At 40.1% G+C, this 25,016-nt stretch overlaps 2 protein-coding genes across 4 annotated transcripts; one reads left to right on the top strand and one right to left on the bottom strand.

The window, feature by feature from the left end:
- Window positions 1-171: 171 nt before the first annotated feature.
- si:dkey-79d12.4 (zinc finger protein 585B) lies at window positions 172-4,766 on the top strand. The gene is made up of 3 exons (XM_040116988.1): window positions 172-259; window positions 434-551; window positions 1,660-4,766. The coding sequence occupies exon 3, from the start codon at window positions 1,691-1,693 to the stop codon at window positions 3,668-3,670; it is 1,980 nt and encodes a 659-aa protein (XP_039972922.1). The 5' UTR covers window positions 172-259; window positions 434-551; window positions 1,660-1,690; the 3' UTR covers window positions 3,671-4,766.
- On the bottom strand, window positions 4,750-24,899 carry kcnn4 (potassium intermediate/small conductance calcium-activated channel, subfamily N, member 4). Of its 3 annotated transcripts, XM_040116998.1 has the most exons (9): window positions 24,311-24,899; window positions 18,500-18,595; window positions 16,595-17,031; window positions 14,646-14,781; window positions 11,756-11,866; window positions 7,493-7,614; window positions 6,353-6,422; window positions 5,332-5,498; window positions 4,750-5,212 (listed from the first exon to the last, which is right to left on the bottom strand). In XM_040116998.1, exons 1-9 carry the CDS (start codon window positions 24,701-24,703, stop codon window positions 5,209-5,211), a joined length of 1,536 nt encoding a protein of 511 aa, XP_039972932.1. In that variant the 5' UTR covers window positions 24,704-24,899; the 3' UTR covers window positions 4,750-5,208. The 3 variants fall into 3 exon arrangements, with proteins under 3 accessions (XP_039972932.1, XP_039972933.1, XP_039972934.1); XM_040116999.1 differs by lacking the exon at window positions 4,750-5,212 and having other exon boundaries at window positions 5,328-5,498; XM_040117000.1 differs by lacking the exons at window positions 4,750-5,212; window positions 6,353-6,422 and having other exon boundaries at window positions 5,418-5,492.
- Between the last annotated feature and the right edge of the window lie 117 nt (window positions 24,900-25,016).

Raw genomic sequence — 25,016 nt, 5'->3', positions numbered from 1 at the left:
CAGCCTGAGATGATGTTGAGTAAAAGTTTTCATAAAAAATTCTAATTTAATTAACTTATTCTATTTATTAAAATTACAGTAATTGCTAGGCATATCAACTCAGAGTTTTCCCCGGGGTTTGGGGAACTATTAAACTGCTTTTAGTCATAGAAAATGAGTGATGCACTCTGGGAGATGTAGGCGTCCCTCTTCCGGTTTCAAACGGAGATGGAGGAGCTTGGTGTGTGGACGCCATCAACAACATGACGGTGTCATAAATGTGAAAATTTAAATGTTTCTCTTGTTGTGATGTGCTGAATCGTACCTGTATTATTGTCACAGGTGTGACTGCGCTTCAGACACACATCTTTTAACACCAGGCTTTTTATTTCTCCGAAAACCCAAGTCATTACATACAAGTTAACCATAACGCTAGCTGTTTGTATATTTTTAGTAACGTACAGTAAATGACTTGGACGAACCGCCACCTTCTAGTCTGGAGGAATCAAATTATTTCGCCGTTGTTCTGTGCTGCAGGCAACTGTGTCTTGGTGCTGTACCTGTGGGCAGAGGTAAGTACAGTTTCCCTGTGTGTGTGAAAGTGTAATGTTTTGTTACATGGCTGAGACACAGCTGTCTGTCTTACACAAAAACACGGTGGGCTGTAACCTTGACTAGCCAAAAGTTTGGAACAGTTAAAAAGAAATAGTGGGGACGGGTTTCGTGCTGTCAAACGAGGCAGCAATAATGTGAAGACACGAAAAGATAACCTCATCAGAGCTTCAACTAATGATTATTTTAACGATAAGCTATTCTTCAAATAGCTTACATTCTTAAAACTCAAAGATATTGAATGGAAATGATATAACAATGGTATAAGACAAAAACAGCGACAGTGAGGATAAGCCTAATAGCCTACAGCCATGCTAGCATCTCTGGGAGGTTGTACATAGGTACTGAAGGGCTTTGAGCTTTATGCTAACATGCTACTGTTAAACGGGTACAGTTAGGTTAGTGTGTTAGCATGCTAACATTTGCTAGCACTAAACACAAAGTACAGCTGATGTTCATGGGAATTTGATTTTGCAGGTACTTAGACAAAGACCAAAGTTGGACGAATCGACAAATTTTAAATTGCGACCCGATGATGGCACTACATGAAATGTCAGGGGGATTTCGTAAGTGGATATAATTCATCCTGAGGGAGAAATTAATGTCTGCAATGAGTTAGATGGCATTCTGTGTAACAGCTGTTGAAATATTTCACTCAAAGCCACAGAAATGAACCGCATGAGGGTTCTAGACGAAAAGTCGAGGGATCACCAAAGTCAGTAGCATTCAACCTCTGGGGACCATCAATGTCTGTACAAAATTTCATAGCAGTCCATCAAGTAGTTGTTGAGTTATTCCAGCGAAAGTCTGGCATTTTTGGTTGATAATTGACTCAAACCACTTAGCAGTATAAAATTATGATATGAACTGATTAGCTTTTGTCTGTCAACTAATACATTTATAGTGTAATTGTTTCAGCTCTCCACAGCAGTTTGGCTAAATCTTTATTTTAGGATTAAATAGTTGTCTGATGGAATGCTTTTTCTGTGATTCTTGTATGAAACCTGTAATAGGGATTTATTCCCACACATTTTTAAGTAATTCTGTCCATTCTGCTTTAAATTGCAGACCACCCAGAGGTTGCTTTAACCAGCTCCTTATGTCTGAAGACTCGAGCAGTGATGAAGAATGGTGTATATCAACAAAAAGGCAGGCAGATGCTAACACAGAGGCTAAATGTTGGGAATGTGGCAAAAAGTTCAGTAACATAACAAACTTGATGTCACACTACAAAAGCCACAATATCAAAGCCACTTGCCACATCTGCAAGGTCATTTTCCGACGCCTGACGTCACTCTCCACGCATCTGGATAATGCACACTCGCCACCCCTCTGCAAAAAGTGCCATCAGTCTTTCAGTAATGTGTGGGAATTGAACAAGCATGCAGAGATACATTGCATTGGCTCACTGCCATTTAAAGAAGCCCCCTCTTTGATTTCTGCAGTCATATATCAGAGTCAGAATACTGACATCTTTTCAGATGAGGTGACTGTACAGCAAAGCACAAACTCAGGACCATGTGAGTCAATGTCAGAGTTGAGGCCTCAAGAAAGAATCGAGATGAAGCCTGAGAGACCTGAGACATCTGAAAACAGTGTAGAGTATATAGTGGGTGAAGATGATAAGGACATTGACATGGAAAGTGACTTTGAGAAGGTGGATGATTCAACAACCTCTGAATCTGATGACGAAGATAAGACACTCTCTAAACCTACAAACTTGTGTCCAGATGATCCAGAATCAGATGGTGGCTCAAATTCAAGTTCAACTGATTATTCCAGTGACTCCTCTAATAGTCTGCACTCTAAAAAACCCCCTGCAATCCTTCCTAGTGTTAATAGTTCAATATGTGCTGCGTGTGGTAGAGGGCCCTTCAGGTCAATGAAGCTCCATTTACTGCACTGTAGTGGTATAAGGGTAAAGTATCAGTGCTCACTGTGCAAAAAGCTATTTCTCACGGAGACTGCTCTTAACGAACACTACATGCCTTTGTATTCCTGTGACATCTGTGGCCAGGTTTTCTCTCACGAGAGCTCTTACCATCACCACCAGTGTCCCAAGGAAAGCAAATCCCCTTTGGTCTTCTTTTGTTCTGAGACAATGCCGAAAGCATGTAATATATGCAAGTCCTTTTTCACTTCTGAGAAAACTTTATTAAACCATGTTACCAGAGTTCACACATCAGTGGTCAGCACCAAAGTATGCATTATTACCAATCCATTAGCGTTGACTGATAAAAGGGTTTCACCATGTGTCCATGGCATAGCAGTCCAGTCAGCCGTCAGTGGTCCAAATGTAGTCAACAAGGTCAGTAATGGAAAGTTCTGTGTTGGCCAAACTTATGCAGGGTCACTGTCCACTCTTGTGAAATCAAGCCCTTTCTCCCTCTCGACCTCCTCCTCCCACCTGGGCAAACCTCCTGCCCTGATATGCACGGCGTCTGCTGCTGCACCTGCCAGATCGGGGAAAGACGGTGCCCTAGGTCAGCCACCAAGCCATCTTTCTGTCCCTTTATTTGTCCCTCCTGATGCCACTGACACAACTCCAGCCACTGCGCCCTCTGACCCTGTCTCCCCACCAGTGCCCACTATTATGGCCATGTTTGAGAATGACAGCCAAGATGTGGCTCTGATGAAACGTATGAACACAGGCTGGCGCTCCAAGGTCCCTCACCCTTGCAGGCAGTGTGGTGCCATCTTGCGGCAGCCCTCTTTCATCATCAGCCACCGCTACCTCCACCGAGGCCGCCGCTCACACCAGTGCCAGTGTGGCCGAGCTTTTAAGCACCGGCTTCACCTCCTGCGACATTGTGTTCAGCATGCGGAGGCCATAAGCTACATCTGCGCCAACTGTGGAGAGACTTTCATGGGAGCAAGACTCTTTGCTGAGCACATGAAGGGTAAATCACAGAAAAAGTCCCGTCCTTCTGGGCTTACATGGAGACGTAAAGTTAAGAGAAAGTGCAGAATGCCCTTTACATGTGACTGTGGACAACTGTTTTTTAGGCCTTCTGCTTACATATGGCACCAACTTCAAAACTGGACAAAAAGTAAACAGTTGAAGAAGCCCTTGAAATGACAAAACATTGACATATATCTGGTTTATCCATAGTTTTTAGACACTCTTCTCCAACGTTGTGCACTACACTTTAAAACAAAGTGTTAATTAAAAGGGATCTTTCACATGTCATCTGACTGATTGTCACTATTTTGTTTAATTTGTGTGTTGTCAAGTGACAAAATCAAAGCAAAGTCACCTACACATTGATTCTTAATGGCTTTTAATTGTAAGCATGTTCTGGATGGTTGTTAACATGTTTTCACCATGTGCAAATGATACATAGTAAACGGTTAGAGTAAGTTCCTCACAAGTTCTTCTGACAACATACTGGAGTACAAATGAACCCACAAGGAATTTTTTTCAATGTTTGGATTAAGTTAAAACGCATCACAAACTCCAGTTTATCCTCCAGAGAAAGAGTATGTCCAGTTTTGCTAATTTTTTCTCACAAAGTGCATTCTTAACAGTGAGGTTTGTATGGGGGTTCTGAGTCCCCTTGTGTTCTGTTTTTCAGATTTGTTTTCACTACAGCCTACACTACTACAAATGCTATGCTCCTATGAGACATTGGTATTCAGGTTGAAAATAGTATATAACTTTTTTTTTTAATGGTTTTTACATAATCTTTATGACTTTAATGTTAACTGTCCTCAATATTACAAAGTTGTCTTAATTCGTGTCCACTAGAGGGAGCTGTTGGGTTGCTAAAAGGTGAGCTTACAAGTCAATTTATACACTCAAGTTTAATTGTTCCGAGAACAGGTGTAAATTCTTAGACGCTTTTCCGGCATCAGATGATTACAACCTTAAATGCAGACATTAATCTATGTGTTTCAGTTGACATTCATCAAAATTCCAAGGACTTACAGTTTGAAATAAAGGCTATACTTAAACTGAAGTTTAGTTTTTTCTATTGGTGGAGCATCGAAACACATAATTTCACTCTTAAATTAACTGGGTGGGTCAGAGGAAAGCGGAAAAATTAGGAATTGTTAGAGATTGTATAATATTCAGTAAGCCTGCTTGCGAACAACAATCTGCTTGGTAACCATTAAACTGTCTGCTAATGCAAAAAAAAAAAAAAAAAGGATTTGCAAGAGGTTTGTAGAAAAATGATTAGGCTAACAATGTTAAAAATAAATTTAGCATGTAAAATATATATCTTATTCCACAGGAATAAGGCAGTGACGGAGTCCATCAAATAGCAGTTAAGAGAGCAATCCTGGAGCCTTTGACAATGTGGATTACAAGGATATCCACAGTCCTTATTTGAGATTAAATCAGTTCTTTCACTGTCACAGGTACAACTGCTGAAATCACAACAGATTTCTTAAAATGCACAGTGAGTAGTGAGTCACTGTGCAGCGCACTCAGCACAGGGCCAGAAGATGAGATCTTTAGTGGGTATGCCAGTCCTCCAAGTAGTTCAGCATGTTAAGAGTCTGGAGCAGCTCTGGATGAAGAGGATTTACCGTCTCGTTTTCATGGATATTGTAGATGAAAACACTGAAGGCGGCTACCTTTCTCTCCATTAATGACAAATGCATAGAGCCATGTCACCTGCAACAAACAAAAAATGTTACTTAGCAGGCATGCCCTGATTCAGCATCAATATACATCCTGTAGTGTGTTGTTAGCATATCTGTGCAGCGTGACTATTGGTTGTAAGTGCTGTTTACCTGATTTCTGGGTTGCGGTGATGTAAGGCCTGAGACAGCAGCTCGGTGGTTTGTTGGAAGCAGCGACTCAGTTCGTCCAGCTTTTGCTCCATGGAGTGGATACGCTGCTCCAGCTCCCGATAGGAGTTATTCCAGTTGGCACTTAGGTCACACATGATCATCTGCATCTGTCAAAATCAAGATTTTTGTATTTACGAGGAAAAAACACTGTGGGTTCAAACTACAGCCATAGTTAGACCTGTCTAACTTTTCTGAATTCTGAATGAATGCAGACACAGTTTAGATGTATTTTGCAGATTCATAGCGAAGGTTTAGCGGTGATATCTCTTAATGACTGACTGACTGACACACTGTTATAGTGTGCATTTATGACAGTTTCAAGTCAACTCACCGGGGGCAGGCTCTAAACCACTCAAGTATTGTCAACTTAGTTACTGTGTCACTAAGTTTATCAACCCTTTTAGCAACTTGAATTCAACAATTTTGGTTACCTTTTTAGTCCTCTATGCTTGGTGTGGCCGTGGCCCAGCTGCATTCAGTCAGTAAGAGAGCAGCATGGTCAGCTTACAGTAGGACTGTCAGACTGTAACTTACTGATTTCAAAGTGACCGTGGCATGGTTTACTTTTTACATCTCTTAACAAGGGGCTACACTTGAAGACTGGAAAAAAACATCATTGTTTTCCATATAAGTCAATCAAGAAAATGAATTTTTAAATGCACAAATTACACACTAGTGCCTCTTGCTGGGTAATGTCTTTATACCCTGGGTTTATTCCACATGGAAAACTTTTCAGGGTTTATGAATTCCTGACACAAATGATTCCTGAGACGTTTTATGGAGATTTTTTAACAAGCATTTAATGTGTCTGAACACCTAGTGATAAACAGCAGACCATAAAATACCACCTAACAGTCTTATGTAAGTAGTGAGTGTTTTTACTGGGATCTCTGTCATCTTAATTGGCATTAGCCTTTTCCAATGAAATGTGTAAAATATTCCAGTGACAGCTGTCGCTCACCTTAGGGAGGTCCACCATCTCACTTACGTAATCCCTCAACTGTCTTTGTTTGAGGCGTAAATGCCGGAATCTGTGCAGAATAAAGGTTTGATAGATCTCAGTCATGTGGAAGTATTTCACACAATCATATTTTAATTGCTTTATTCCAACTGTCATTCTGAGAACGAAAAGGGAAACCATGCAAAGTAATTTCATGTACTATTGTAAGACCCTTTCTTTGTCCTATTTTGGGGCAAAAATAGGACAGTCCTGGCACAATACAGAACCCCTGGTTTGTGGGGGAATATGCTAACAACTTAGTATTCCACTACTCAACATGCAGGGGTCATGCTGTGATTGTTAAATAGGTGTAAAACACTGCTAGAAGCTTTTACATATAAAGGTGAAAAGGGCTAAATTTAGTATCTTAAATGGATGAAACCAGAAGTAGCACCACTAATGAAATATGGAGCCAAATATAGCAATCAAGCATCCAGGTATACCGTCCTGAATCCCAAGGTGTGGAGGTGCCTCCTGCTCGTACTTTCCACACAGTATTTATTTATAGTGGTTCAGCCTGCTGTAAAGCAGGAAATATAACCCCTCCACCCAGGCTAACACACCCTCACACATAATCCTGCAGTCAGGGTAATGACTATACACTTCTGGACTTCCTGTCTTGAGCAATTCACTTGTTCATGACAGAGGAGCTTGGGCTCAATAACAAAAGGCACAACTCAAATGGAAAAAAGATGGCTCCTCATTTTAATGGTGTCCATGTTCTTTTTCTTGATGAGTGTCTCAGAATATGTACATTATGTTCTTTTTTACTGTCAAATTATACTGTAAATAGTAACAATAAAATAAGCAATTTTGCAAGCATGTCTAAGAACTTTGCCTTGAAATCTGTATAATAAAAGGTTGGAGTGGACCCTTGTTCACACATGCCTTGCCCACACAAAAGAGGAAAAAAAATCTAATTACTAATCTAAATTAGCCATTAAAAACTGTGACTCTGTGGTTGAGCATGTTGACACTAAATTAATGACTCGTAAAATACACAAGTAAGGCACACAAACCACCACCCACCTAATCCCTCACCCAGACGCAAACACACAGACATCCTTCCAGAAGATATCATTTTGTGATACAGTAACTCACACTCTGATGGCTTCCAGAAGGCATCTCTGGTGTCTGCGCTGCTCACCGCGGTTGCCCTTTGTCAGGTTTGTGCGATGCAGAAGCCAGCATTCCCTTAGCACATTAGCAGCAGCGTGGTGGATCTGGTAAAGAGACAGAAACATCCAGTTTGACTGATCAAACACGGAAGTTCCAGGAGCAGAAATTTGATAAGACTGTCAAGATAGCGTCGATCAAACTTGCAGGCTTGACTGTCAAACACGGCGCTTATCGTATTTTTAAACAGAATCTGGTTTGTATCAATAATTTTAGTACAGGAAGTAAAATCATGAGTCAACCAAGCAAGCTGATTAAATCCAGACAGTCTTTCCTGTTCAGCCCTTTTGTTCTATGATGCCGATTTCAGATAAAACAGAACTATGAAGGTCTTATTTTCACAGAGAGGCTTATATACAAGAATTTGAAGAACAGGCCATACAGAGTAGAAGTGAGGTTTAGGCATCGCAGGATCTCTCCAGTATCACCTTTTTGCACTTTTCTCTTTGATGCTATTCGTGTCTGTTAGTCTTCCTGCCCAAATCACTGTAACTGCCCCATGATGATGTCAGTCTGGCCCTGTTGTGGGGTTATTAATAGAGGCTGTCAGTGTCTGCATCCAGATGTCTTCCCTTGTTCCCATCATTGTAAATCTGGACTGCACCAGATAGCTCAGAAGGATGCACGCACATGCAAAAAAACACACAGGCACAGACCAAAACAACTACAAGCAAAGCATAAAGATGCACCTAGTAACAGGATGCAGCCACTGGGAGAAAGGAAATGGTTGTATCCTCCAAAGGAGTGTACCTACCACAGTCAGACATTGCTTTGCAGTTTGGTGAGAAGCTGTAGCACTGCATACAAACCACACACTGAAACTAAGATTGTAGGAACTCTATCGATCATTACACAATTATGTATATACCTAAAACACTTTTCAGGCTTTATGACAATGTTTCCTTGTAACCTTGTATTCATTAGGCACCTCCTTCTTCCCATCAAGAAGCAAATACTTGAATCCTGTCCAAGGCTATAGAGTAACTCTTCTGCAAGCCACTTCCACACACACACACACACACACACAAACCCACACACGTAAGCTCAACCGGTTTCCTGCCTATCGCTGAACCGTCCTGAACTGACACAAGTTTCTTTCCTGACAGAGATAAAATTATTTCCTCTGTTTGACGCCTTGAAAAGGCTATAAAGAGGTTGGCAGACCTCATCTCCCTCCCTGTTTTCCCCCACACTATTCTGTCCTCTGGTGTCTCTTATTTAAAGAAAGAAAAATGTTTATAAAAAGAGTCGTAAAGCAAAACATGCATGCAACATGGAAAGTAGTGAAGCTTCCGTCCTGAAAATTCTACCCACTTTATTATCTTTCTTCTTTATCTTGCTACACTGTAGTAATCTCTGAGGGCTGGGAGGGTAGTTGACAGTTTACTAAATGTTTCAATAGGGGAGTTCATTTGATTATGAGATAAATATTATCATAAAGCTCCCATTTAAGAACCTTGAAATGTAAAAATGCCACTTGCGTTATACCTATTACACTGGACATTTTCATTTATATTTGTATGTCTTTTTCAAAGATGATACAAGACAGTCTTTGATGTCATTAGGGTTTATTTGGTCACATGACACCACATCTAAGATGATTTTCTGGATCTATAGTCAATTATCTGACCTATACTGAGCTGTTAATCTGTTAATAATAGTAAAGACCACCTAATTATAAATGGAGAAATCTCTGTCTTTCTTTCTGTCCTTTGATTTTCTCGACAACAGCCAATCCAATCGACCTCAAACTTCACGTATGTATTTTTGAGAACCCAAGGAAGTGCCGTGTCGACTGTGAAGGTTTTGGGATGAGTAGTTCATGAGAACCATAAAAAGAGAAACATTAAACAACAGTCGGTTAGGGCTTGGGCGACGCATCCACGTAACTGACGTCATTGATTAAAACAACGACGTGTTGCAAAGATGGCTGTGCCTGGTCAAAGCATGGATACCCCAGAAAACAAGCTGCAGCTACAAAACCTCGCACAGGATCATCTAAAGTGTGGGACTCTTTTAGACAGAGACCCAGCCTCTGCGAATTGCCAATGGCTCATCACAGCAGCACAACTGCTATGTACGGCCACTTGAAGCGAAAGCATCCCGGAGCGCTTTGTTTAAAACAGATAGATTTTTTTTCCACACCCAAGCACGATATATTAGGTTTATTAACAGTATTAACAAGCAACTTATGCACCGCTGCTGTTATTGTAAGGTAACATTAAACCTTGCATCAGCGGTCCTTGTATATTTTCTCTTTCATTTGACGGTCATGGATGAGAAAATGGCTTAAACTAATGTTACAGACTGTCGTGACAGCCCGTCAGTCGTTTCAAATATTTTCCTTGCTGATGCAAAAGTACATTTGCCAGTGATTTTCTTAAGTGCATACTGAAATAAATCCATGTCATGCCCATTTTAAGTTTTAAGTCAAGTTCCTCATTAAAAACACTGATTCTCCAGTTCAGGGAAAGGGTTACTATGACACAGTGATTAAATCATCTACACTCACTTGCCACTTTATTCAGTACACCTAGATAAAACTGTCTTCCTAATACTTTGTCAACCTGAATTCATATAAATAGGATGGAATAAATATTAGGAACACCTCTCAGTACAACCCAGTACAGTTTAATAGCACCACAAATGACAGAAAATTACTTTTAAAATAAATCAACACCTCTTGAAGAGATATAATAAAGACTGAACATTAGAATGCACAGGAAGGGAGGATTTATAGCAGGTCTGTTGTAGAATACTGTATTGATTTTATCTAGATGTACCTAATAAATTGGCAAGTAAGTGTATGTGTCACAACAGTCCTTCTGAATTTGTGGTCCAGTATTTTCTGATCAGGGATCTGACTAATGGGATCTATCACTATTATTAATATCATAACATGGCAGTGATGTGGTAATTAGCTGATGATTACATGATTGAATAAAACATTGAACTATTAATGAGATAACAAGCATGTTTTGAAGGGGCACTGCACTAGTCTCCATTAAAACCTCCGCTGAAAATCTTTTAATCCTGCTTTATGGTGGTTTCCAACTAAATGACCAGAATTTAACATTTTGTCCCATTCCATACAAATACTGCAACGTATTTTACATAATGACCAAGCCTTTTCCAATGCATACCAAGGTGTTTTAGTTTTTTAATTGAGTTATGTTATATTTGTCTGGCAAAGCAATACAGACTGTTCAAATCATTCTACACTTACAACTTGCCAAGCAATGCTCCAGTGAGTTCGTCAACAATAATGGTGTTCCCTGTGATGGAATATCTAAGATATCCTTTCAGCCCAATGCCAAAAGCTGCCTTTTTATACGACTTCCCACTAGCTGCAGATATTGATGTATTGTGCTGTTTCTTTTGTAGTTTCTTTTTACAAAATTACCTATTTTAGAATGAAGGTTTGATGAAGAGTTGCAGTCAAGATTTATGATGTGTTACAGCTTATAAAGAAGACTCAAATCAAATATGTCCTCCTAACTTTATAGGGGGTCATTGGTCGACGCCTAGAAAGTAAATTATTGACAAAAATTAACTATTCAGTGAACTTTTTATATCCTGTTCCCCCATTAAGCAGAATGGGAAACAAACAACGTGTGATGCTCACTTGTTGATTGGATCATCCCACACAGGGAGGGGTTACAAGCAAGCTTGATAGCTCATTTTGCCTACAAAGACCAGGACTATTGATATGTTGATTGACAGTTAAGTAGACCAGTTAGTTGATATGCAAGTCTCACTTAAACAGTGGACGGGGTGCCGACGTTCACCTGAGTTTGATAGGAATAAACGAGTTTCAATTCTCTGCAAGCTGATTTTCATACATTAATAGAAACCAATGGCTACCTGGACGTTAAGAAAGGTACATTCAAAAAATCTAAAAAATTACAGCACGTTTTGAAACAGATATAGCAGTAATGTGAAGAGAGAATCATGCAAAAAGTAAAAGTGATGCAAATGATTTAAAACAGCTGAATTCCAAAGCAAAGTGGTGCAAAAGTGGTGATTCGTGCACATCCAAAAGTCATATGCCTAATGTAAAAAATTGCTAAACTGTTACAAACAATAATCCACACCTTGGTGAGCAGGTGTGTTGTTCTCATATTGTAGTGTAAACTTTACAAACATTATAAAACACTTTTGCTGAGAAAAATATTGCATTGCTCTTACCCTTTTAGAGATCTGGATGTCCAGCATGAAGAAGTGCACATGTTTCTCTCCTTTGTTCAACGCCAGCTTCTTGGTCACAACTGCCACGAGCATGGCAGTGCATGCTACACCCTAAAACCCAACACACACACACACACACACGCAGCTGTTGGCATGGTTACTGATGTATTTACCGTCTGCCTCAACAAATTTTTGAGGAATCAGCAAGACTGATCCAGAATACTGAAGTGACATCAACAAAGGCAGAACTCAAGAGAAAATAATGTTAACTTTTACAGGCTGATTTTAGGCCTGATTTTGTCTGAATCCTCAACACTGGCTCTTGTGTGTTTGCCTCACCATTCCCCTCAGGGGAAAGCACTTATTCAGAAAACTGAATGTTGATCTTCATACCTCATATGGTTTCATCCAATAAATCAAAGTTATATTTACACAGAGAGTTCAATGGTTAAACACAGGCCTCTGTGCCACAGCTATAATAGTGCGGGTTTCCTCTGAGAATAGCCTTGTGCTATTGCTGGACAGAGAACTACAGGATGATAGTGAATATTCAGATGGGCCGCAGAGCAAATCACATCCACATAGTCACACAGCTACACATCATGGGACACACAGGCAAAACACTGAACTAAACCCATGTCCAACATGGATAATGATAAAAGATAACAAGTCTTTACCTGATTTCCTCGTTTCAGCTTGCATTAGAAAGAGAGAGAAAAAAGGAGAGAGCGAGATCAAGCCTGAGCATAAGAAAGAAAAAACCAAACCAGTTTTAAAAGATATATTTATCCTTCCCTACAACAGCCACAAAATATCCATCATTACACTGTCTGTTAAACCTGGGAGGTACCAACTCTTTCCTGCGATCCATCCACACATAGTGATGGGATGCAAACAGTGTTGTCAAGCCTTGAACACAGCTGCAAATTGAGTTATGGCTGGAGTCGAACAGAAGTGCCGACCGTAGGGGCTTTCAGCCATGTTACAGGTGTGAGCATCACCCCAGTCACTGGCTCCCAGTTCTGCCCTGATGGGAGTAAGGACTTTATTTTTTTCCAAATCATGGGCATAGGTTGGCCCACCCTCCTGTTGTAGTGGTGCCAAAGACAATAAACCACCTAAAAATGGATATGGTGGAAAGTTTTCCCTTATGAGGAGGGAAGCTTATAAAAACAAGGGAGACGGAGAAAGAGAGCGAGAAAAGATTGTTTTCCACTTTGTCACAGAGGTGTCTAAACCAGACTCGTGTCCACATCCAGAATCACGCCAGCAACTCTTGTCTGCTTGTCACAGAATTTAAAGCAGCACAGGTGAGTCAGCTGGCAATGAACCAAAGTCTATTGTCTATTCAAATACACAGCCGCTCCTTGCTCTTAGTGACCCATTTTTTTATTTTACCCTACTGTAACTCTTTGTGTACTATCACAAATATGATCTCCCTATCCCTTTAACCTTCCATCTCTAACACTGACCTTCCCTTACCCCTTTCTTTTAGTCATAACCTTGCCCTTCCTTTGCATCAGTATAAAAACTGCAATATTATCTTGCTATGATAGAAAAAAGCAAAACTTTTAATGGTTTGTTTTAATCTCATTTGTTCCTATGCACAGAATAAAACTATTTGAAGTGACTTTGATGCTTTCCCTACTTTCTCTTTGGGATGTTCATTTCTTTTATTCTATGATGAGACCAATAACCAAACTTAACCCCTGATATCCACAAGATAAGATGAGGAGGAAAGTCAGTGAGCACAGCTAAACAATGCCATCACTCAGCAGAAACAGCACGCTCCATACTGATGCTTTGTGTGGACTGCACATTGCCCACTGCATGCTGACAGTTTGCTTCCCTCAGTCTTTTCGTGAGTGCCTGGTACCGCCGAGATCCTGCAGGGGCACCATCCATTAATTTTCAGCTGTGATCTAAATTACACAGCCAAGGGAATGAGAGCATTCAGGTCTGTCAGCACCACTAGGGTGTGCAGGCGGGCAATGTGTCCAAGATAACTAGTGGAATAGAGCAGAATAGGCCTGGATAGAACGCAAAAGGTGCAGGAGAGAAGTGAACCAAACTGGACTGACCTGATATGAAAGGGAAAAATTGAATAGGAAAATGGGGGAAGAGTTGCTCCAATGGAACAGAACAGAAACGGAAGGGAATGAAACAAACCAGAGAGGATGATATGGAACAGTGTGGAACGGAATAAAGAACAACATGTAACAGAAGAGAAGGCAATAAAATAGAACAATTCCGAACAATATATACTGGGGAGAAAGTGAATGGAACAATAGACTGAAATAGAACAGAATACAACAGAACAGAATCGAAAATGGAAATGGAAATGGAATGGAAATGATGCAAATCAGAGCATTAGATGTTAGGTGAGCAGTAGAAGTAGTCCAGTAGAGACTGGACTACAATAGGGCAGAACAGAAGAAAAAAAAATTCGATAAAAGTGAAAGTAAGGGGAAATTTTCACAGAGAGAATGCAGCATAACAAAATAAAAGGAACAGAACATCTTCTTTTTGTGCATTTTCATGCTGCTCACGCAGGAATTGATGTTTTTTTTAAGAACAAATACAGAAGTGAAACAAAAATTTCCATCTTTTATACTTACGAAGCTGAGCATTAAATGTCATCTCTGTCAAAACCATCAATGCTGTGTAGGCTAAATAATTTTCTGATAAGAGGCCGAAACAACCACTTGAAATTACATAACAACTGTTGTGCGTTTTACTACTTGCATATGCACAAAAGTACATGCAGTTCCTTTAGCACTTGCACAAAATTCCTTTTAAAACCTTGTATTGCTTGACAAATCTCAAAAGAGCATGAAATCTCCATAAACTTAACTATGCCGTTTCTCAACAAGCAACCCAACCTAGTTACCATGACTCCAGTGAAGAGACACACTGCCCTGCCACAGCTGGTGGTGGGTGCCACATCCCCATAGCCCACTGTGAGGAAGGTGATGGCTATGAGCCACATAGCCATGTCCATGTGGCTTGTGGATGCTTGGGTCTTCCTGCAGGGAGGAGAAAGTGGGACAGAGACTGCGTCACAACAAAATGTGTTAAATTCTTCATTCTTGTGGATCTCACTGTAGTTGCGTTCATCTGTCGCCTGGATGTGGCAGTCAATCAGTGTACACAATGGTTTTTCTAAGAGTTCAGTGTTAAAAGGTTTGGTGGTTTTATCAGCTATCAATCAAAAGCTCTTTTATTACTTCTGACAAATCAAAACATACAAGAGTGTGATATGTGACAATGAAGGCAAAAACTCCCACTAAGGTTCAGATGAACAAATGACGTCACACTGTTCAAACAGCCAAACAGGCTGCAAAGCATCAGACTGACTTTTACTTGGCTCACATTAAAGTGAAACTTGTTAAAGTAACAAAAAAGATTATGATAATCAAATTAGTGCCAAATTGACCATCAAAGTTTTTGTGTGAGTGTGTGTGTGTGTGTGTGTGTGTGTGTGTGTGTGTGTGTGTGTGTGTGTGTGTGTGTGTGTGTGTATGTATGTGTGTGTGTGTGTGTGTTTGTGTGTGTTTGAGCATGATAACTGAAGTCCTGAAAAAGTCTTCCATTGAAAGAGACATAAAAACTCAGCTCAGCTAATTTGTTTCTATTTTGATTCACTGGAAAAATGTGCTTTGTGTGGTTACATATTTGCTCGATTCATGACAACTGTAAATACTAAAGGTGACTTTTACAAAGGGCGTTGACAACTGTTAATGTTAAAACTAATGGTCCTAGAGATTACTGTGGAAAGCAAACAACTGGCATTCTTTCAGAGTTAACCTTTTCTATTTGTTGAGCCCAGTCAATGTTTGTTGCCGGAAACAACTCTCTCATAAAACTAGAGACAACCAAGCAAAAATTAATACATGTCAAAGTCAAATGTGTAAAATCTTTTTAACACTGAAATTCATTTTATTTTATTATCCTGCCAAAAGTCCTGAACAAAAAATATACCTAATTTATCTATGTTTAAAAAAGGAATAGTTAAGTATTTTTGACAACATGCGGTTCTTGGCTTTCTTGCAGAGCTAGATGAAAACATTAAAATCAATCTCATATCTGTATCCTAATAATGAATCTACAGTCAGCAGATGGTTAGCTTGGCACAACGACTGGGCACAGGGGGAAACGGGTAATTTGGCTCTGTTCAAAGGTTATAAAAAAAAAAATAAAATACACCTACTAGCACCAAGGGTGCCAAGAAATAATCCAGCACATAACCACCCATAAAACCACAACACATCATCAACACAACTTACTTCTGCCTTTGGACAGAGTCACACTAACTGTTTATGCCTGCTTCCAGTCTTTATGCTAAACTAACTGTCTGCTGGCTGTAGTTTCATATTTACCGTACAGTGATGAGAGTGGTTTCAATCTTCTCATCTAACTCTCGGCAAGAAGGAGAATAAGCGTATACCCCAAAATAAACTGACCCTTTAAGTCACTGTTTACTTTCTTTAGTGAATATCTGAAAAACCTGTTATCGATTCTGTACAGGAAATACTGTCATTGGAGTCGTTTTGCTGTAAGTTTTTTTTAACTTAACTGCTTAACATTATATGAGTTGTATTTATGAATTACAGTATATTTCAGGGTTGACTGTTCGTTGAAAGCTTTCCCATTTAAAACAATTCTTATTTTTGATGGATGTCCCTCATAATATGAACAGTCAATCTCCAAGGTGGATGCAGGTACTGTATGTGTCTCTTTACAGTTTTTTGCAGGTAGTTTGACTTCTAACTTCTAACTCCACAATTTTTGGATCAGTCCATCTGTATTCATTACTTACGTGTAGTTCTTTTTCCCTACCTCTCACACAGAGTAAGCATCCAGGACGCAGTGAGCCAAAAGAAGAGGATGAAGACCAGCAGCGTGCGTGCCGGGTGTTTGTTCATCAGTACCTTTAGAACAAAGCGGAAGGTGAAGTTGATGTTGTTGAGTGAGCCGATGCTCCTGTAGGAGACACTCAGCAGCACTTTGCTGTGCAGCAGGATGGCTCTGTGCACCAAGTACAAACGGAGGAACATCAGCACTGATAACAGCAGCTCCATGTCCAGCAGGGCCTTGTTGTGATCGTTGGACACACAGAGCGGAGCTGAGGAAGAGGAGTTGGCATGGATGCCCACCTTCCAGTATGTGCCAACAGGATGGATGGAACAGACCAACAGCTCCATAGTGATCACAAGAACCCTGTGGCTGGTCATGGCAATACGCCAGTCCACCTGGTTGTGGTCATTGACGAACAGCTGAAAGATGGATGACAACAGTAAAACAGTAAAGACAGAGAGTGAGAGAAGATGAAAAACATGCTAAAAGTTGTAGATGGAAACCAGTAAAAATACAGTCACATCTTATTGTTAATATGATCATTTGTAATGTTTAGAAATCACCTTATCTAAATCATCATTATAAGGATGTGGACAAACATACAAAACTCTTGATATTCTCTCACTGGCTCCAATTTCACGTCGCAATTTCCTACGATACTGGTTGATGATATTTTTCAATGTGCTACCTGTTTTGTTGCGCCTGTTGATTTGCTATTTTTATTACTGTTGGATTAAACCTTGGAGTTAACAAATGTAATAAGTCTGTCTGGTAAACAGAACAGTTTAAAAAAAAAAAGTGATTTACAATGTGGTTTAACAAAAATGCAAATACATAGCTCTCTAAAGTACACCATGTTTGTAAAGGGCTATGATAAGAAAAATGTTTTTTTAGGCCTCAAAAGATACGAATGCTATGAAACCACAGATATCCAAAAGCTATCTGAGGGGAAAACTTGAATGCTAGTTTGTACTGGTAGATCACATGAGAACCCCTCATATGTAACTTTAATTAACTTCTTTTTGTTCAAGATAAGTAAAGGAAGTTAAACAAGTTACTATTTTCAGAAATTTCTCCTCTCCCGTTTGATTTATAAAAACTTTTTCCTCATCTTGATGTTCTTCCATGATTTAGTTTGTCACCTCTGACAACAGAGATTTAAAGTTACACCAGGCATCGCTAAACACTGCATGTGTTTTAGTCTCCACCCTAACCCTGCCCTTCCTTATCTACTCTACACACTTGGCCTGGACCCTTCTTGTATCAGACACACATGACTAGTAGAAAACACTGCAGGTTAGAGTACAAACCCAGCAGCCCAACCAAAATGATAAAAGAAACCATGAGTCCTGCAACGTAGTTCAGTTTTTATAACTACTGTCCATAAACACTGTACTTTTTGCAATTGTTGTTGCACTTTATTGAATACGCAAGCTGTGAGTGTGTAAGAGGGCAAATGGAAGAATGTTCACTTTGTTTAATTTCAACCCAATCGCTTCATATATATTGAATTCACACACAATGGCAGCAAGCCATATGGATAGAAAAAATAGTGCAGCTGCAACATGGTGCATGCCTGTGTGGGCTGTGGTTTTAATCCAGGGTCTTTTGTGCATACAGCAGATAAAACAAAGATAATCAGTGTTGTAGGTACCATCAGTGGACCGAGAGCTCCTTCTAAAATTGCCCTAAAGTATCTCTAACAAAGTATCATTCTAGCCAACCTAACTTGGAACAAACATTACTCGTATAAAAAGTGATTCAACAAATATGGCAGATCGAGCCCAGACGAGCAACAGTGCACCCATGCATGCGCACACACAGGCTCTCATTCATGCCCACAGGGTGTCCAGACTGATGGAAACAAAGGGAAACATGCAAACTCACCCTGATGTCCTTATAATGGAAAGCCATAATGAGGACAAGGAGACACCCAGTGGACAGGCTGATGGAGCAGTTGATAATTAAGGCGATGTTTGAGCCCTGGGAAGGAAATGGAGACAAGGGAGATAAGGCATAAAAAGAACAGCTGATTAATTAATGTTCTCCACTATCAAGGTTTTAGTGCTAATGACAGGAGTAGAAAGAGAACCATTATATCCAAATCAAGTACAAGTGTTTATCATATTATACAAGGAGAGGTGAGATTACATTTGAAGATTAAAATAAAAGTTCAAAACAGTGACTTTGTAACATATGGTCAGTGCAGGCCAATGTGACCCCCAAAAGGCAGAGTAGAACTCTGCCTTTTGCAGTTTGTCACTGGGCTGTGTCCTATATATGTAGATTATGTACTTACAGTACACATTGCATAGTAATTTTGTTAAGTTAGTTAGTTACTTAAACGTCCAGCTGTGATAAGAAAAACGTTTTTTCACTAAGGATTTTGTTTTAACAGTCATGACTAAATTAAAAAAAATAATTGACAGATTAATCAGTAATTCATAGTAAGTTGCAGCCCTTACCACCTAGTACCCTTATGGAGGATATGCATTGTGGATTCAGTACATACAGCGGGGTCCAAAAGCCTGAGAGACCACTTTCCCAGTCTAGGCAATGGGAAAGTGGTCTCACACTTTTGGATCCCACCGTACATGTTAAGAAACATCTATGAAAAATCTAATTTTCAGTAAGAAAATCTAGTTCTCCTGTACTTCTGTCTTTTCATTGTTCCCATCAATACTACCAATACTACCAATCAACCCCTCTCTAATCTGTGATGCTCTCAAAAGTGTGTTGACCACCTTTTCTCTATAATAAAGGTCGTGTAAGAGATTTCCTTTTCATAAAAGATGATTTGGAGCTAATTTAAATGGAATATCCTACTGGTTGCTTTAGAACAGCATAACTGTAGGTTACTCTAATTCATTAGAATTTTACAAAATTTTAGGAAATGAAAGTGTAACTACTGATTCTGCAATGTACTCCAAAAAAGTACTTAAAAAGCCACTCAATTACAGTAACAAGAGTGCTTGTAATTAAATACTTTCCATTCCAGCAGATACACTCACTCTGACGGTTCACCCCTAATTATCTAATATGTGTTCACAAACTGAATTAAGAGAAAGAGATAAGCATAGGCCTCTGCCATACTACCTTGGTCTCAGCAGGTTAAAGAGCACCTACACCCTTTATTCGTGCATCTTAGTGCAGCGGATGCGACGTCATTGGAAGTTTTTAATGGGAAGTGCAGTTTAATGTGGTTTACAGTTAAAAAGATAATTGCAAACTTTCAAACTTGAGGAAACTTGAGCGTGTAGGTGGTATGGTGTGACGTCGGTTGGCAAGGTATGTTGTTTTCCAGTTCCTCCTGTAGCATCCACATTATGTCTGTATTTCGTCCAGAGCTAATTAGAAGACCCCACAAAAGCTTAACATTTCACCACATTCCATTACAGAGAGTTCAACAACATGTTTCTTGCAGAGTTTCTAAAAATGTTTTTGTAACGTTTTTCCTTTTGGAAACAGTCATTTCAAGCCCGGCGAACTTAATTTGGGTTAACCTTAACATGGATTGTTTCTCATAGTCTTGGATGGACAGAAAGACACCGTAACCAGGACAGGCCACCCAAGGTATAGCAAAAAAATTAAAAATTAAACATTAAATCCAGTGGTCTGGGTTGTATGTTCTGTAATAAATAAATACTTTCCAAAGCAATAATACATGCATCTGACTTTAGTTTTCTAATTTAGTTTGTTTGTCAGTGGGTTTTCATTAGCTTTCATGTAGATTTTTGTGCTATAGGTCACTTACGGAACCAGAGCTATACGGTAATGAACTTACGAAGAGACTTACAAATAATATCCAACAAGATTATTATATTGACGTAGAGAGACAGTCACAGGAAAGGAGACACCACAGAGGTTAAAACATTTGCAGGTTTAGTTAAAAACAACCAAAAACTGCATGAGGTGACTAAACAGTGAAGTACCTACAGTATATAAGGTACATATGGATACATATTTTCTGAGAATCATACAGTAAGAGTGACCTTTCATACCAGTCAAACATTGCATCAGACAATTGTATTGTTTTCTTGGTTGACTGTGTGCTGATGAATGAAATTGGGACTGATGTTTGACAAGCTGCACCCGGCTTCACGGAGACAGTATACAGGACAGGTGTGGCTGGTTAGCTGTCAGAGAAGAACAAAAACCTGCAGGTTACTAGCCCTAATACCACTTTACTGGACCCCGTAGGACAGGTTTTCCATCCTTGTCCTTGGAGCTCTTTGCCCTGCTTGTCTTCTTTCTTACTAGCTAGTTAGTTATTGTTGAACTGCAGTATCTCACCAGCCCTCCGGAAAATTTACTGGGTTTGAGAACCACTGCCCTACAGGAATATTATAGTGAGCTTAAGGAGGAGGACAATGGTTCATGACCACTAATCACCATAGAAGCTAATTTCGATAATTCCCACACTGTAAAGTCATCAGCAAAATAACCCTGATACCATACGCATGTGGGCCAGATCTGGACCACTTTTGGTAGTCAGTTCCAGCAATGGAAACAGCTTTTATGTTAGTTTTGGCTCGAATTATATGTGCTGTAGCTGGCACATGTGGAGCAAGGGTTTTCTTTTTTGTTTTGTTTTTTGTTTTTTTGGTTGTGTTTCATCTTGTCGCTTATGTGCCAAGTGTGGCTAATACACATAATGCTGCTTTTGAGTGAGTTGTGACATTTTGCATATGGGCTAGTTACGGATAACACAGCACGCTGGTTTATGAGTTTTGCTTATTTGCATGTGGGTTATATACTGTATGTAAGCCAGGTTTCCATGAGTGGGTGATTTGCAACCACATCGCAGCCTTCTGTCTAAGAAAAGTTATTTCATGATCCTGTCATTTTACACAAACTGTGGGCCACAGCGCTTAAAATACCTTCATAATAATGTCTAAAACTTCATATTTTAACAGAAAATTTGACTACATTGCTACAGTTGTTCTGAGTTTATAGCTATTGCTTTAGTGTGATCCAGTATTAAATTTACATCATAATATTTTGCTAGCCTAAAAATCAAACCGTACATTTTTTTTTTTTTTTTGCTATACCAATCAGCAGGAAAGTAAAATTAACTACTCATATATAGCACACAAGAAAATTGTCGATGATTACACATCAGCCCTTTCATGCACCTTTGGCCCTGGTCTGATGTCAGTTTAAAAAAACCAAACAAATAACATAAAATCACAAAAAAGAGAAGGCAACCATGAAGTAGCTGAACAGAGGATATAAAGCTTAAAAGGCAAGCAATGTGTAAGTAAGAAATGTGCAATGCAAGCAATATATGCAAAACAAGTCTTGTTAAGCTGCCAGTCAGTGCAAACAGTTAAAACATGGCAACATATCGTGTCAAATCAAATTAAAGAAGACACGGGTAAAACCGTCAAGGCAGCAGGATGAAAAGGACACAGTCTGAAAAATACAGATCCAGCCAAGAAAAGTAGGCAAGCATGCAGTGACTAGGTGTGATGGCAGATCTGGCCGGTTGGATGCTTTTTAAGGTTATATGCAAAGAAGTGGTAATGATGGTAATTATGTTGCTGCATCATATATGTAATAGAGGGATGTTCCGAAACTCTAGGCACTGTCTGACCAAAAGATGTTTTCTTCCCTGGGACAACAATGTGGCCTATTATGCTTGACATGACAAACCTCTCCTGCAGTCTCATAGCCACAGGTTTGAGGACCAGAGTTAATACAGCCCATCCAAATTATCCACTTTAGCTCAAACATCAAGGAATATCCTTTTAAGTACTGGACATCATGCTCGACTTTTCAGTCTCAATATGTGGATATTGTTCTGGATTGTAAAATCACTCCAGGAAAGTTGTCAAAGAGTTGCAGAGGACATGAGGTTGCATTCAGGTCAAAGTGCACACTCCTGGCTCTAGCCCAGCTGACCTCAAGACATAGAGTCTTTTAGACTGGCCATGCAAACACTCTAATTATACACTAAATGATGTGGAAAGATAGCCTGAAGTACTGCGAACAATCTCACTGTAGGGGAAGAAGTGAAATGTGGAAAAACGTTCCATAAATAGCCCTCTTTTCGTGCATAACAAGGCAAAGGTATGCTTAAAATATAACTTTGTGGACCGCTGTTAACTTTGATAGGGCAGCTCCAAAATATCCTGCAGCATACTTAAAAATGGCTTTAAAAATAAAAAGCAATTATACTGTTTTGACCACTGCAAAGATGCTGTATTGTTTAAGACAGCCTCTATGTCACCAAAAGTCCTGTCAGTCCGGGGGAGAGGAAGATGTCCCAGCTCACACTCATGACTTGGACATCACATGACGTTTAAAGATGAATAGTGACAATAGTTATAAAAGCGATGGTTAAATCAGCAAAGCAGCCTCTCCAAAATAATATGCTTTACAGCAGCAGAGAACACTTTTCCAGTGCATCAGCATTTCCATTGTACCAAAGCTGTTGCCTGTTGTTAGGAATGGACAGACAGCACCTGTTCTTGGTTCGTAATTTTAAATTGGAATAGTAATGTCATACTCGTGCCAGCACTGTTGATTTCACAACCGTGTTTGTCCAGGTCCAACTCTCTGAACACATCAGGCATAGCTTTGAAGGTCAGGCCATATTTCCATAGGTTTCTCTAAAGATTGTGAGTTAGAAATGTGGGGCTCTTTGACACTGTAATCAATCACTAACTTCACAGCATGGAGGCGGCCTGACATTTTGCGGCACGCATGAGAACTTTTTTCCACATGTGGAACTGGCGTGTGCTGTAGGAAGTCAGGGGGAGTTAATAATTTGTTGATTGTGTGGCCTGGCATTGTTATCCACTGAGATCTGCATGTTAATGTCATGAGGCTGTGCTACCAAATAGTGTGTCTGGAAACGGACTAACTAATCAGTAGGTCAGGGAGGTTCAAAGCCCAGGTGCAGATTCTGCTGTTGTGCTGCATGGGTCCTGTGCTGTCCGGCTAATTAAGGAGGTTGTTATGACAACCAATAGAGCCAGTTGTGTGAGGGTGTTTTTTCTGCTCCAATTATGGTTAATTTAGTTACTGAAATATGTCACAAGTAAAAGACAACATGGTTTAATAGCAATCTGTTGTTTTCTATGTATCAGTTCTATCACAGTCTCTCTTTTGAGCACTTGTAACTGCGGCACAAGGAGTTTAAGAGGAGCTGAGAGGCTGCCACACGGCAGCAGAGCAATTGGTAACAGGCTTTGGTTCCACTGCATGATGCTGGAAGCAAGAAGATGGTGATTTAAGTACATTATTTTATCATGTAATGATCAGTTGAAGTGACAGCGATAAAGTGTCTTAATCAGCTGAGCAAGAGAAATGTGGAACTTAATGCTGATGTCAAAGACTCAGCTGCTTTACAGAGCACGCACTGCTTTGTAAATGGTCTATCTTTGCGAATCTAAATGCAGATGTGGGCTGACCTAAACCCTTTGCGACATGTGCAAAAGGACAATATGTTACTGTAGCTCTAGTTTTTATTTGATTTCTGTGAAACTGACATTCATTAGCGGAAGGCATCATAATTATAGTTTTGGGAGAAACAGGGAGATGGAAGGTTGTAAGGCTACAGTTTCTAGATGTCAAGGTGTCAACAAAACTAACGTGTCGCATTTCAAAAGTCTATTTATTTCTGATTAGGAGCCGGATTTAGTCACCTACACACAAGTCAAGACATTAGTGAGGTTAATTTCTTAGACCTACCGGTATATACACGAAGGGACATATCTCAGCGTGGATTATCATGAGCAGTATCCCGAGTAGAGCGGTGCCCAAAGCCAACGCGCAAAGGCGCTTTTTATCCTCTAATAAAAGCTTCCTGTCTCGCAGTCTGTAGAGGTCGTCTCCCTCCATAAGAGTTGTCCGCTTCCCGGGAAGTGACAGCGGCACGGATATTTCTGCCGGGTCCCCGCCGTTTCGATTGATCAAGCCATCGCAATTTACACAGTCCACTTTGGAGTCGCGGTCTGTCATCTCCATCTCCAGAGCGCACACGAGACGGCCGCCTGTCCCTCTCTCCCTGTAGTCGCTCTCCGCTGCTCCGTCCTCTGTCTGTCCGGTCTCCCCTTTGCTTCCCTCCCAAGTTGGGTAAGGCATAGTCCGATGGGCGCACTGTGTACCAGGCCCTTCTCTCGTTTGTTGCTCATCGAAGTAGCGGGTTTACTAAAACAATTGGCGTCTAGTACAACCTCACCTTAACACTCCTACCCACCGGCGCGGCGTAATTACGCGCACTGATGCCTTCTGGACATCGCAGCGTGCTATGTGCTCTTATTTTGATGGGTTATTATTTTAGGAGTGTGCGTCAGTCTGCCGCAAATGAATTCTTTGCTTGCTGTGTGTTTGTGTGTGTGTTTGTGTGTGCGTGTGTGTGTGTGTGTGTGTGTGTGTGTGTGTGTGTGTGTGTGCG

This window comes from Xiphias gladius, chromosome 22 (genome assembly GCF_016859285.1).
Source record: "Xiphias gladius isolate SHS-SW01 ecotype Sanya breed wild chromosome 22, ASM1685928v1, whole genome shotgun sequence".
Lineage (NCBI taxonomy): Eukaryota > Metazoa > Chordata > Actinopteri > Istiophoriformes > Xiphiidae > Xiphias > Xiphias gladius.
Note: the sequence above shows the minus strand (reverse complement) of the source record. Positions and strands in the feature narration are given on the sequence as shown.

Excerpts from the sequence above, each read along its gene's own strand:
- si:dkey-79d12.4 (XM_040116988.1), top strand. The coding sequence starts at position 1,691 with ATGTCTGAAGACTCGAGCAGTGATGAAGAATGGTGTATATCAACAAAA.
- kcnn4 (XM_040116998.1), bottom strand. The coding sequence starts at position 24,703 with ATGCCTTACCCAACTTGGGAGGGAAGCAAAGGGGAGACCGGACAGACA. Across the intron at positions 11,867-14,645 it reads GTCTCTTCACTGGAGTCATG|GGTGTAGCATGCACTGCCAT; the intron begins GTAACTAGGTTG and ends GTTGGGTTTTAG. Across the intron at positions 6,423-7,492 it reads CTTCTGGAAGCCATCAGAGT|ATTCCGGCATTTACGCCTCA; the intron begins GTGAGTTACTGT and ends TATTCTGCACAG.